We start from the raw sequence: 15,271 nt of genomic DNA on the forward strand, positions 1-15,271 counted from the left end.
GTCCAGCAGTGTAATAAATAACTCACACGACAACTTCACTGCGAGGTCTATATTTTGCTTTCCTCCAAGAGATGTGAAGGTTTTTTTTTGGCATGTTCATGTATAAACTTCATCGTGATGAATTACTTTAGTGATCTCAGTGGTATCATTCTTTTTATTTAGAACTGAGATGTGATTCTTTATATGTGTGCGCAGCTTTGAAATGTTGATACACAGAGTTTTAGTCTGAAATCAGCAGTTTTATATGCTTTCAAATCTGACTAATGCTAATTTGTGATTTGGTCTCCACCAGGAAATAGCAAGAGAAGAAAATTAAAGTTTTAGTGTCTCAGAAAAAGGTAATAAACTGCTTCATTTCCTGTTTTCAGCAGTGGCAGATGTACTTATGTAGAGAATAAGTTTACATGTCGTCTGCTGTTGTCTCTGAGTAGGAGTGAATGATCACACTAATGCCTGTATTCCTACTGAAATAAAAACCACATGAATTTATCATCCTGGGAGGAAGTTTAATCAGTGATTTGCAGACATAATAAGTGAATTGCCGTTGAATGACATACAAAGATGGCTCATTTATCTCAGGTAATTTGCATTTTTCAAAAACATTTAAATGAAGTTACGCTCACAAAATTGGATTTGTACAAATAATAATAACTGTCAAATGAAAATAAACTGTATTACCAGGGATATTAAACATGAAATTAACAGTACGCAGCCCAAAAACCTGTTTCATGTCATATTTTACTGACTGATTTTTCTGTTGAATGGCTGAAAAATCCTGTTTCGTCTATTCAAGCCTCTAAACAAACATGCTGACACAGACACTCACACAAACAGGAATGCAACCATTATGTTAGTGGCTAAACCATCAGTTGGACAGTGTGTAATAAAATGATGCAGAGATGTAGAGAATTCACTCTCAATATACACTCAGTATGTGGCTAAGATTTATAGTCTTCTGAGTTTGAAACACTCACCAGGCACTTACCTTCACACTGCAAAAACAAATTCCATTTAAAAAGGGAAATGAACATCTGGCAGCAGCAGTCCTTAAAATATATAAACTTTCGTTCAAATAATGGCAGATGTCTGTGAAACTGTTATTTATTTGGTTTTGCTGATTTAATTACAGTTAAAAAAAACAATATAACCTTATGGTAAAATGCTGTAAAAGAGCAAACTATTGTCTGTAAAACAACATTTTTCACGCTTCCTTTATTTTATAATTTTGGCCTGTTTTATTTTGTTACACACAACATGTAAATTAATATTTTTGTCAAATTTTAAAAGATATTATCTCTAAATAAACAAAAATGATTAAAAAAACAAAATTATTTGACATTTGTTTAATCCTTAATGTAAATATATATATATATTTTAGAAAACAACAAATATCTGCAAAACTTAATTATTTTTTTCTGATTTAAGTGCAGTTAAAAAAAAGTGCTACTTCTCAGTGGAATGTTGCAAAATGGCAAATTACTGTCGACTATCTAATACTTTATTACAATTAACATGTAAATTAGTATTTAATTTCGTTGTTTTCCATGATATATTATCTGTAATGCAACAAAGCAAGAAAAATTTAATAACCCTGAATTTTTTTTGTTCCATTTTTTTCAAATCAATGCAAACATCTGTAAAATAATGATTTTTTTTTTACCTGATGTTATTTTGCTTTCAAGGAATGAATTGAAATTTATACAAAACAGGAATATTCTGTAAAATTACAGTAAATTATTCCAAAAAAGTTCAGTTAAAAACTAGTAAAAAAAATGTTTTTATAGTTTATCACACTGTCCCGCTTCAGCAGCATGTCAATTCAAAGGTGATTTGGCATATGGTCACTTTAAAACAGTAGAACTAAATTTCATGGCAGAATTACTCAGAAATGGACTTCATGTTCTGCCCTCTGCTGAGTTAAAAGGATATATAGGCTGAGAATGTGTTTTAACACCAGGGGGTGACGTGAAAAGTGGAAACCCTGATGAGGCAAATTACAGCACCGCTCAATGTGGGCATGCTTTACCAGATGTACAGATGTACTTTTCCATGCTTATATGGTGTTCATCATCACACTTTCTTGTCTGCTTTGCCTCCTCCTTCTGCACCGTGACAGTGAAAATGAGATATTTGTCATCATGGTGCATGGTGAAGAAAACAAAATGGCTGCTGCGTAGAGATTTGGCATATGGGTTCTTTAAAGCATCTTGAGACAATCTGACCTGTAATTGGTGCTATATCAATAAAACTGGATTGAATTGAATTGAATTTGCACATGAAAAGCACCAAAAATGCAGGCTTCTTATTCATTTCACTGAGGCAAAAAAAGAATGTTGTTTTGGGAAAAAAATGTGGCCCAGTAAGATATTTTCAGGCGCACATTCTCAGAAGATTACTTTGTGACATTAACTGTAAGGTTCCACTTTTTACCTTTCAATCTGTGAGGCAGAGGAAATGATTATCAACTTTCCAGAGTTCTAAAATCCTGTTTCACTGTAAAATAAACCATTGTAGAGGGATTGTGTGTGTGTGTGTGTGTGTGTGTGTGTGTGTGTGTGGAGTGGTTTACGGATAAAGTGTCAAACTCTTGGATGTATTACTCAAGCTGGCCTTCCTGGATTATTCATCTTTCCTCTAGTCCCTGTAGCAAAATGTCCACACCATCGCACCCCCTCACGTTTCTATTTTAGGTCTGGAAAAAAAACAAAAAACAAATGTAAACAAGATAAGAGTCTACAGCCATGCCGCATGCGGCTCGCGGAGAATGCCTGTGCAAAATTTCAAGACAATCCAGTACTCGTTGGAACATCTTATTCTGGGTCACCTGAGCCAATTTTCCCATTAAATTCACTCGCTACACTAGATATTGACAAGTTTATATGTGAACGTCTGTTGTGGAGGCAGCAGTAATATGACGACCATAGTTCACTTTTGCCAAATACATTTTTCAAACGGCCTCCACTTGCCCCTCATTCTTGGCTTGTCCTTTTTTTATTCCTTTTTTTGTCTCCTCCTTCACATTTTCTTCACTGTAGGAAAGAAGAAGTAATCAGGATGTAGAGGAGGAAGGTGAAAAGCCCCCCTAAAGATCTTTTCTCTCTTCTATCATTGATAGGAGAAAAATGAATAATGAATAGTCCTTCATTTAATAGCAAGACACAAAGAGCAGAGATTGTAAACATCCAGTAAATTAACCCTTTAAGGTTTGGTCAATTTCCGCCCGAAATTTCTACTGAAGATGTACAGAAAGTAAATTGAATGCTGTTCTTGAACTGTTTGGAGTACATGCATGGTTGGGGTCTCATTTGAAAGCTGACAACCTGAATTTTCACCCAGTGCAGTCAGAATTACTCTAGGTGCTACTGGCACAGAGTTATGTATGTTGGAACACACTGAATTAGGATGAATTTTTTTTCTCGCCTACATTTTTTCCCTAATAAAACACCTGAAAATCAGTGTGGCAGCACTGCAACAGCTTGAAAACACAATATTGCAAAAGCCTGGGGTCTTACATAGTTCAGGTCAAAATTTCAGAGCAATACTACAAGAAATGAGTGTTTCACACATGTATTTGTACTGATATGCTCCGCCCCTGTCAATGTTGGATACACTCTTTATACACTGTGCACACTCTCTACAGAATGGTATAAATTCCTTTTCACTTCATTTTCCACTTCATTTTCATTCCAAAAACTCATAAAGAACTCAAAAAATCACTTCAGATAGGCTTCAGTGTCGATCACACACACAGATTGAGAGGAATACAGAGAAACAGCAGGTGGACCCCGGAGCTCACGAATGAAATATCATATAAAGCCGCTGGCAGAGGCGGGATTTATAGGCAAGCCATTCAGCAAGCTCATTGGCTACCAGGCCTGTCAATCTAACGTTTCCTCCGGCGTGATTTGCTGAGAAACAAGTCAATCAAGTGATGTAATCGATATCTGTCAGACTCGGCCATGGTTGGCTAAATCGCCGAAGTAGGCGGAAACGAGTCACCTGATTGGTTGAAGTCCGGTTTGAAGCGGTCGAGAAGCCTCCAGTATCCATTTTGAATCGCGAACAAAGAAAATAGGACCGTGTATGATAAAGTTATAATAGAAAGATGCAGTGAATATGAAACGCACAGCGCCACCACGCGCCGCGTGCACGCGCACGGAGCCGATCGTTTTCTGGATTTTTTACCTATTTCGAGACATGTTTTGGCCAAAGTATTATACTGGATTGTTTCCTCTGGATGGCTAAGCTTGGGTTCTGGCCGGTTTTTGTGGATTATCTTCTTTTATGACCAGAAACGAGCGTCCAAACTGCGTCGACAGGTGAGCTGTGCACGTTTACTTGACTTGTTGTTTGTTGGATAAATGTGTTTATATTACCCGCTGTGGTAATCACATCTGAAAGTGGTTTATACCGGCGGATTCATGAGAATCTCAGCTTTCTATGTGTGTATAGTGTTTGTATAATCGTGTTTGCAGTGTCCTTCTATTTAAAAAAAAGCGTATACCGATAAAAAAAACGGCCCGCCCGCGGGCCGCCGTACTGTGGTTGCTTTGTTTGAGATGCCACAGAGGGTTTATTGCATGCAGGGAATGCTTCTGTTGTCACCAACGGCTGTGTATTTTAGTGTTTTGAAGCAGAATTTCTCCAACTTTATCAGTAAATGTTCTGGAGGGGATATTGAATCAACACTGCTCTTGGGTACAGTAATGAGGTTTTGCATTTAGAGGAAATGGCAGCAGGGGGTCTCTTGGTGAAAAACACTGAAAAATCAATTAGGTCCAATGCGCTACAATACCGTTCGATTTCATTCTCGACAATCGGGGCAATTTGCACATAAATAGAGTGATAAAGTTCCACAAAGCCGCACAAGAAAATGGCTCAGGCCGAATAGAAAGTGCAGGGAAGCTTAGCCTGCTAACTTCACGCGATGTTCAGTTGTTCCTCTCGAAATTAAAAAGTAAAGGCCAGGTCTTGTGGGAAATGGAGAGGCCAATCGTGATTTGAGCAGAGTGGATTGTTGGAGTTGCTCGCACAGAGACCAACTGGGCCAGGCCAAAAGAGACAAGGGTGTGTGTGTTTGTTAGACTAGAAGTTAAAAAGGAGCAATTCCCTGGCAGAGGTGGAAGAAAAGGGGTCACACAAATGGCATCAGCATTCTGAGATACATGCAGTGACAATAACATATCTCAAAGACCCTCTTTCAGTTTCTCCTCAATCATACATACTTGGCATCTGTGGCTCCACAAAGAGCGAGTGATTGAGTTCAGGTCCTGTGACAAGGAAGTGAGGAGCTGTGGGTAAACCTCTGTATCATTTCATCAAACCGCCAAAGGGTTGTAATAGTGCTCTGATGTGCTTACCTTGGCCGTCACATCCTTCAGCTGCTGCTTTAGCAAGATCATCAATTTGATATGATGTGTTGTGTGTAAGATTTATTTCTCTGCTGTGGCAAGAACCCAGGCAGATATGTGTGAAGCCAGTGCTGTTCGTCTCTGTGCATCTGTCCATCTCCCCAAAAGCTGACTGAATTTCATTAGAATTGGGTGGAGAAGTGGAGCATAGTCACAGGAAGAACCCACTTTCATTATATTTGCAAGATGAGGGATTGTCCTTGGCTGAGGATGAGCTCTTCAAATGCTGCTCTAGTTGTAATATATTTGTTTTGGCCATTAGATAGCAAAGTGCTGATTGGATGAGAAATGGTGCACAATAACATTTGTGGTTTGTCCCTGGTTTTGTTATTAGTTTTCATCACCAGAGGCATTTTCTAAGCATTATAAAAAATCTTTGCTCACTGTAAAATGGGGTACTTGTGTGTTGTCTTGCAGCAGAAAATGAACTTTTAGAAGGATGTAGACAACAAAATCCTGAGTGAAACTGATTGGTTTAAGCTGCTTTGCGCCTTTTTAAAATTGAGAATTAGTTCAACGACAGTTTGTAAAAACTCCAAGTAAGGAACTAATATTGTCTAATAGGATGCACTATTGTATGAGTGGAACAATGGTTCATATGCAGTGCATATAAACATCCTGCAGCATATGAACTTATACATAAATAGACTCACACTGAGATACAAAGACATCACACATGCAAATTAAACCGTGCAAAGTGCCCATCCCGTGCAGGTCCATTAAGACGGTTACAGGCTGCCTGAAGCAAACTCGGTACAGAAATGCAAAAAAAATATTCCATGAACATTCACAGGGGAAGTCTCGCCCCTTCAGTAGCATTCATCATTTAAAATAACCTGAAGAGAATGAAGGCAGAATGAAATTTGATGTGTCTACAGTGATCACCACATCCGCCTCTGGACTGTGTTCTCAACTCATCTGGGAAATAACAGTTCTACTCCGCTCAGCTGCCTTATTAAGAAGGACACAAACGGTGCATAAATGTCTGTGTAAATGCCAGCTTAGAAGCTTCCTTTGCCCACAAGCATGTTAAAACAACTTCTGTACAGTATAAGCTGCAACCCAACTTCATTATGTTCAAATGAACCAGTCAGCAGGGCATAGGACACTAGAAGAAGTCTTCTATTTTAATGGATGTGTTGGCAAAAGACCTCTCTGTGACTTTATCCTCAGTTTTCTATTTGAAGACTTGAATCTAAAGCTGTTATCTGCAGTACATCTTAGAGGTTCTTACGCATTTTTATCGCATAATGCAGCATGTAAACGTACATATTTAAAGTTATTCACAAGCAGTTGGAGTTCAGCATGAGGTTTTCCTGGAATAATATTTGAGACGTGATGTAACTACGTGCAAAACACCTTGGGCAGTGTGACTGATTGCAGCTTTGTTGCTCGTGTGTGTTGTTTTTCTCTAATATAAAGGAGCAGCACAAGTGTTGGGGATGCTGTTGACACAATATTGTGCTGTCCCACTGGCACAGCAGATGGGAAACTAACTGGATGTAGTTGAGGGATGGTGGAAGAAGAAGGTAAAAAGAAGGAGCATCAGGTGTTCTTCAGTTTCTCCCCATGCCGAACACCTAATCTGTCATTTTGCTGCTGGCAGAAAAAGCTCAGGTGCTTCACTGTCATCAGAGTCGCTCTGGGGTCAGATAGCTGTTTGCTGCCCTCAGATTTGTCGAGCACTAAGCCCACGCTCACCTGGGTATTTTTGGTCGGGCGTGTCGATTGCACTGACAGGGGTCACTCATCTGGACCTGCACCACTTGGGATTCGGGGGAAGTTTCATTTTTACTTGCTCATGTGCCCAAAGTGCTCTCCGGGGGGTTTATTTTTACACATCAGTAATGAAATAACAGCTGTTTGAAAATGAGACACCACTGTTGGAGGACTTCTGCCCCTGATGTAGCAGTAAAAAATAGCTGTCTACTTACACAAGGCTTTTGTGTGCGAATTGAGTTCTGCAGAGTAATGGGACCATCAAGGGCACATTTCTAATGAATACAGACATTTATCCTCTATAGATATGAACAAAGAGATTGTGGGACTTTTTTTTTTACACAGTCGTGTTCAAGATGTTCTTATTCAATAGCTCCAAGCCACACTGAACCAGTGGTGCCGTGCTGTCTGTTACCAAGTTTTTTCCTTCTGCTTTCCACTTGAATAGCTTTGCTGTTCAGTTGAACTGAGAGATCTTTGATTTCTAAAAGTCACTAAGGTAGAATAAAATGTTGCATTTTTCTGCATCAAAGCATACCGCAGTCCTGACTGTGCTAGGATGTACACCAATAAAACTAGCTGCCTAAAGCTGTGTTAGTTCTTCTTGTGTGGGGTTGTTGTTAGGTTTATGGTACACATCAATTTTTCACCCACATCATTGCCAGGACCCAAGTATTCCCAGCAGAATATTGGGTTGTAACTTAATGATATATGAGTACACGCTTAACTCATCTGTTGTCATAATGTTGCGGGTGATTTAGAATTACGTCCTCCCTGGCACAAAACGCTCTCCTTCAACAGTCCCTCACATCGGAAACACTCTCAATATTCTTCTGTTGTAGCAATTATTAGTCTGTTTTCATTTTCTACTCTCATTACCTGCCTAGTTTCATGAAGCTGAGAGCTGATTCATGCCTAACAGCCAGATAATGGAGAATTGTGGGGAAAGAAAGAGAAAATAGATAGTGGCAATGATAAATCGAGTACAAGAGGGAGAGAGCGAAGTGTGAGATAAGACAAAAGAAAGAAATGGAAAGAGTGGGGAAGCGAGCGCCAGAGGAGGCGCCGTGTCATCGGCAGGACTGAGCTGTTTAATTAATGCTGCCGTACACACCACGTCCCACCTCAAGAGCAATTTCTGTTTCTCTTGTTTATTTCTCCTCACAATCCCCTCTTTCTCTCTGTTCATTCTCTTCCTTTGCAATGTTTATCTTTTAATTACAAATACCAGATTACAAAGAGAACCCCGAAGCAACCATGACGTTGTCACAATAACAACAACAAATGGTTCGATATCATGCTAATTAAACACAAAATCAGTGCATTTCTGAGAGGACCTTCAAAGTGCCACTCGGTCACCGTGAACGTCTGTCCTGACTGAAGTCTTGTTGCCTCACACTTCACTCTGGGAATTACTTCTAGAAAATTAGGTAGCACTGCTCTTTCTCGGCTGGAGCTCCTTTTGCCACTCTCACAGTCTCCTCTTTTCACTCCATTCTGGTCTCCTCACTAACACTTTCCTCTATCTGTGGGTCTCCACAGTCCATCTCTGGGAGCGGTGTGAGAATGAGAGTCTGGCAGGAGGTTGTCCCAGCACGCCTGGGACATGTGGATGAAATCACACTGCTCACCATACACCACATATTACTCTCTGGTTATACAATTACTTGCTGAAATCCTGGTGCTGAGAGAAAACGCGTCAAGAAATATTGGATTGATTTTATAGACTTTCTGCAAAAGTTTGCTCTTTCTGCTGTTTTCTAGATGTTAGGTGTTTTTGGATAGAGAATCCAGAAAACGGAAACGGTGTCTCTTGTCATGTGGTCATTTTTCATAAGTCACATGTGGCTTTGAGTTCTGAGCAGTTTTACATCTCCACAGGATTCAGTATGTTATTTTAGCAGTCAGTGCTCATTTTTAACAAAGAGGTGTTTACTCACTGAAATTGTAGTTCAACAAAAATGGTGGCCTTTTCTGTTCTTTTTGCAAAATGAAATTCTTTTACACAACACTTAGTGTGCCTTCATAATCTCTCTGCTTGCTTTCCTGCAGGCAGAACATCTAAGCTTTACATCTATTCATGCTCACTTTCCTGCATGTGTTTAAGTTTCTTTAGTGTGTTTGTGGGTGTGTGTGTGTGTGTGTGTGTGTGTGTGTGTGTGTGTGTGTGTGTGTGTGTGTGTGTGTGTGTGTGTGTGTGTGTGTGTGTGTGTGTGTGTGTGTGTGTGTGTGTGTGTGTGTGTTGAAAGGTTGGCAGTGATTAATTGCACGGTTGGGATCAAACAAGCATTGTTTAATTAAATCCTCTGATAATGTCAAAGTTTATGTTTCCTGGGAGACAAGAGGTTGTGCCTTCTGTATCCCCCCAGTTATTACTCACTATTAATCACAGCAGTGTGTTTTTTCTGCTGTTGCAGATGTGATAGTTTTTACAGCTCCTCTGGGTAAATTAGAATCAAAGGGCAATCCTACTGCAATATATGTTTCTTTTGAAAATGTGTTATTTCAAAAGTGTAAACATGTCACATTAGCTGATAGCGGGCATGGCAGTTTTTCATTTTGACACCCAAAGCTGTTTTGTAACCCCGGTTCATTTCAGTGCCGCCAGCTTGATAGACTAAGCTTTTAAGGTGAGCAGCGCTTTTAGAGAAGAGGTGCTGAAAAATAATGCAGCTTTCTCCCACCAAATTTGTCTGTTTGTTGTAAGCTGTGGAGGAACTTTAACACTGTTTTGAGATTTTAAAAAAATGTACTCTCCGCAGTTTGACTAGTTTTTCATAATCTCCATTACCTGCTATTCTTTGCCTTTTTATTCTCCTTATAAATCTGAACCTGAGTTTGGAAAAGTTGATGTCCAAGCATCTCAGTGCAGTTCTAGTCATCATAATAATAACATTTGATATCTATAATCTCCATCTTGCATGAATGAAAAATCTACAAATGGTGCATTAAAGGACCTTGGGCTCTTTTCACTTATTCTATATGTGTTTATGAAAACAAAACTCTAAGTTCACCAGTTTCGGTTAAAGATATGAATGTGATTTTGCAGATACTTGTGAAAACTTTCATCACTCTTAACAGCAGGTTGACAAGAACTGTGATCGCTCTCCAGCAGTTTGTGTATCAGCCTTAATGAAACAGCTCTTCCTGCTTCCTCTGCTCTTCTCAGGGTATCACCACAGCCTCCCTTCCTCCCCCTACACCTCCACGGCTGGACCTGATGGTCAGAGATTACCTCCATCCGGTACACTCTCATCTGAATACCTGAACCAGGGCAGCTCCACGAAGGTCCTCCTCCTCATGTGCAACACAGCAGGATCTGGCCAGCAAGCGGTCAGGTGAGGCTGACGAATGTTAACGTTTATTTATGTTGATTTGTTTGTTATTGATAGTTTACACCTCTTTGACTTGATATCCAAAGAATTGATTTTGTTAAGCACACCACAGTGTGAGTTTGACTTCTTTTATGAGATTTTATTTATAGATGTGTCTTTTCATATTTGTGTGACTGTGTGTTAGAGCTTGTTCAAGTCCTGTTGTTCGACGCATCTTTCCTCTTGCTCTCCTGTGTCTACAGTCTTAAATCAAATACATAATTTATTCCTTTTCCTTTTCATCATCCACTGCTGTCTAAACATCAGCATCAAACTTTTGTTTGACTCTGACCTGTATATGTCTTGTACAAATTCTCTCGACGGGGGTGGTTTTACTCTGCTTGTGCAGTTTAATCTCATATCCGGCTGTAGCTTTAAGCTGACAGCGTAGAAACGTGAAACCGAGTTGAACAATGTGGTCAAACTGGAGTTCTGCACTTGTAAAAATTACATTTTATTGGTGCCCATATGCTACTCTAATGAGGGTAAGCAGCATCATTAAGTTGCTTTGCATCTTAAATGTATCTGATGTATGACAGCATCACAGTGGGAGGAGCTGGATGGAAGATTTTTAGTAGGGATGTCCCGATCAGGTTTTTTTGCCTCCGAGTCCGAGTCCGAGTCCTATCATTTTGAGTATCTGCCGATTCCGAGTCCCGATCCGATTCTTTTCTAATATAGTAAAATATGTATATTATCTATTAAAAAAATAACAAAAAACTTATGAAAAGTTTTCCTTTGTTATTTTCTTAACGTCAATTCAAAACAACACTTAGAACAGTACATTTCTGTGACTAAAAATAACAATCAGAAAATAAATAAATTTCCCTTTTAGCTTAGGTACAAAAGTAAAAATAACAAATTTCCCTTTTAGCTTAGGTACAAAAGTAAAAATAAATAATAAATTTCCCTTTTGGCTTAGGTACAACAGCAAAAATAAATAAATAATAAACTTCTATAAAATAAACAGCAGGTCAGCTCAACTCAAAGGCATGTAAACAATAGGGAACAAAGTTAACAAAGAGCCACTTTATAATACCGTAAGGCCAGTAGTAGTAATGTGCTCTTATGAATGGCACATATTTGTCTAGAGTTTCACTGAAGGACATGTATGTTTTTCTTGATGAAAACCAACATTTCCACCTTGTCAGGTTTGAGCCTATTCCTGTTTTCATCTATATACGTCTCATTTAAAAAGGAAATTGAATAAAAAATAAACATATATATCCAACCAAGTCCAAATCGGGAGGTCACTTCCGATCCCGATCGAGTCTGTAATCACGTGATCGGGCCCGATTTCCGATCATGTGATCGGATCGGGACATCCCTAATTTTTAGTTTTACTGCTCACAGGTAAACTGTGTTGTGTTTTGGATAAAAATCCCACAGGTGCTGGAGAACATCACAAATCGGAAGAGTCCTGCTCTGATAATATCTACCTCTTTAGTGATGATTTTGTCACTAGAGGCAACATCTCAAATACTTGATATAATCTGGACACTTGTGGTGCTTATTGTTTATGAGATAAACAAGGATTTATTGACTTACTCGAGAATATTCTGCAGCAACTTTCAAAATAATTCCATTTCACTGAATGAATGACAGCAAAAGCAGAGAAAATAGTCCGTTTGAGCTTCCATGATTCCCTTGTTAGTAAAATGTTGAGCAGAAGGAGTCAGGCAAAGTGGAGTACTTTCCTAAAAATTTCAAATCACAAACTGAATTTTTTTTTTTTGGAAAATCTGGAGGATATTAAACCTACCTACTATATGTTTCTGGTTTAGATTCATGTAGCCAGTGTTTAATAGAGTCCTGCAAACATGTTAACCAATGTACAGTTTTAGTCATGATCTAAACATAATGTTCCTCATCCCAGCAGTGCTACAGCAGGTTTTTAGTGTTTCAAAGGCTGCAGTCAGTTCCTGTTAATCTTCCTGAAGCCATTATGAGATTATGTGTGGTTTGTAACACCGAGCATTAATCTCACAGAGATATTAATTTGACCTTTAGGTAGGCTGTGTCCATCAGGGTACCTGGTAAGGATTGCAGTAGCATTCAGATGTTAATTGTTTCATACCAAGGGAGTCATTGTGAAGGGAGGCGTCACCATTACTAGTGTTCCTGATGTATAAGAATCTCTCTACAGGGATCAATAAAGTCTAACCTATTACTGACACAGGGAAAGGCACATTTTTTTTCATCATGTCCCCTCTGGGACTTGATCTTGTAGCTCCTAAGTGCACTGCATGAACAGTGTTCATGCTTGCATCTCACAGATCCATGTGTGGATGGCAGGTTGACAGGAACAGATAGCAGATGCTCCTAAAGGCTTGATAATGTCAGAGTCTGACATTTGAAGGCTCATCTGTCCACATGCCACAAGGCTCGATTGCTCCGCTGTAGTAAATATCTGAATCTATGTGTCTGTGTAGTTATGTTGCCCCAAAATGATCTGGAAAAAGCAATGCAGCTACTGTGGCCATATTTTATCATTTTCCATGCATAAAAAAGTACAAAACTATACAAGTGTGCTGAACATTTCATTTCAAAACTATGCTGAAATGCAAAGCTACAACAGCTTTACTCTTCTGAGATGCTTTGCACAAGATTTTAGAGACTTCCGACATTTACTCAAGATCAAAGTCTCCAAAATAATGTAATTGAATCAACATCTGTCTGCAACATTTTCACTTAGATGAAATGAGGATTTATTGCTGGGGTTTACTGATGATTGTTTCTGTCTCTCTGTCTTTCTGCCTTTCAAATTTCTGTGTTAACTAAAATCAAATTAAGGTAATAAATAAAATTCAATTGGATTGCTTTATTTTCTTTACTTTCAGTTCAGAATTTCAAGTCCCCTTCCCAACCTACTTAACAGATATGAGCAACTTCATTTTTGCAAATGTAAAACTTCAGAAATGCAGTAATTAAGTGCATAACAGTTAAATTCTTTTAAAATAACATAGAAATATTACTTTGAACAACTTCATTGTTATGCATAATCAACATATGTATTGGTGTTTATGCTACCAATCACTAAATAACTGTTGATTAAAAATACCTTTGATTGTAAGAAGAATTTCCCAATAATTCTTTGTAGAACATAATTTCAATACAGGCTGTCATGACTCAAACAGATGGATGCAAACTGTTGTTTTACTTTATTTGTCAATTTTTTTAAGTAAGTTTAATAGCCTATAACATATCCAGTGCTGTGCATTCTGGTGTAGCACACGCACCAGACTGCACAGCATTATGGCACACTAAACAGTTTCTCAGCTTTATTTGTCTCCTGATCTCACATAATGTGACTTCAGGATGTCAGTACAAGACACAAATCACTGACAGTAACATGCTGATGCACTCGACACCTGACAGCTTGACACATATGGTGATGACATGAAAACGTTGTAATACTTCTGTTGGCACATTCTCAACAAGAAAAGCAGTCATACAGCGCAAGGTTGCTCAGTTGTATTACCATTTCCGACGACTGAAATTTGAAAAAATTTGTTGCAGAAATCACAGCTACATAGCATGTGGCCATTTAATATAGATGTACCCACAAACAAAATGGCGCTGAGCACAGGCATGTGTTGTGCATGTGTACGTTATGTACAGATACTGAATCGTGACCTAAATATGTAGCGGGCGGTGGGAATTGATCGGACTCAGAAACACCCCCACAATTTAATCAATTGTTCCTTGTATGATTTCCAACAGATAAGTTCCCATAATTTCCGCAGCAGTGGATTTTTAGTAGGATCACAATCATGTGATCGTCAGCAGGCAGCTGATGCAGTGTTCACTTGTTGTCATAGTCACAGTGCTGCTATCTTGCAATAATACATAAATCTTTAACAAATCTGTGGATCCGGATTAAAGGTGCATCACTGCCAAAATCTCATCACTTGATCTTTGTTTCGTTTCTGACCTTCCCTGAAAATTTCATTCAAATCCATTCGTCCATTTTTGAGTAATGTTGCTAACAGAAAGACAGACAAACAGATGGACCAACGTACACCGATCGTCACATAACTGCGCCGTGTTCCTTGGCGAAGTACTAAACCTGACCTCCTTTGCTTAAAGGCTACTGTTTCGACATCTGGATTTAAATTTCTGCAATTTCTACAACTTAATTTATTAACTTGGGGGAAAAAAACAATGACGTTGAAGTTTCCTCATGGAAATTGTAATTAATAATAATGTATAAGCAACATTTTTATTTCAATTTCATAACGCCAGAACACTTTCTTACCCTCCTCTCCTACTGTCTCTCAGGTTCGGACCTCCATTTCTCATGCTGGAGGACAGGAGCATCTCCTGGGACCAGCTGCAACAGAGCATCCTCAGCAAGCTCTATTATCTGATGCTGAATGGATCTCAGGCTCAGGTAATGCCTGCACCCTCACTAACCAATAACGTGTCAGCCTCTCTATTCTGCGTCCTCGACCCTTCAGCTCAGAGGTTCCTGGACTCTGTGACCTCCAGCAGTCCAGTGGAATAGATTCAAACAGCAGCGTGGAGCAGAGAGCAGGCAGAAGTTTGATCTATTTAGTTATTACGTCTGACTCACATTTGGAGTGTTGTAAAAATAGACAAAGGTTAAACTGCAGAGTTAAGTAGTCCATTGCATGCTTGTTTTTCATAATTGTGGGGATTAATTTTTACTCATTACCCTGCTGCGACTACAAAATTGATTTCCTTTTGAGCATCCTGGCTGAGTAATTACTGTTGTTGAAGTTTGAGTGTTTGTAGGTGGGACTC

At 39.0% G+C, this 15,271-nt stretch overlaps 1 protein-coding gene across 1 annotated transcript in view; it reads left to right on the forward strand.

Annotated features, from left to right (window-relative positions):
• The window catches only part of usp43a (ubiquitin specific peptidase 43a), a 146,433-nt gene that overhangs the window by 86,566 nt on the left and 44,596 nt on the right, over positions 1 to 15,271 (forward strand). The window contains 2 exon segments of the mRNA XM_022199008.2: positions 10,300 to 10,468; positions 14,786 to 14,897. Of these exon segments, the coding sequence (XP_022054700.2) occupies positions 10,300 to 10,468; positions 14,786 to 14,897 (281 nt within the window).

This window comes from Acanthochromis polyacanthus, chromosome 3 (assembly GCF_021347895.1).
Source record: "Acanthochromis polyacanthus isolate Apoly-LR-REF ecotype Palm Island chromosome 3, KAUST_Apoly_ChrSc, whole genome shotgun sequence".
Lineage (NCBI taxonomy): Eukaryota > Metazoa > Chordata > Actinopteri > Pomacentridae > Acanthochromis > Acanthochromis polyacanthus.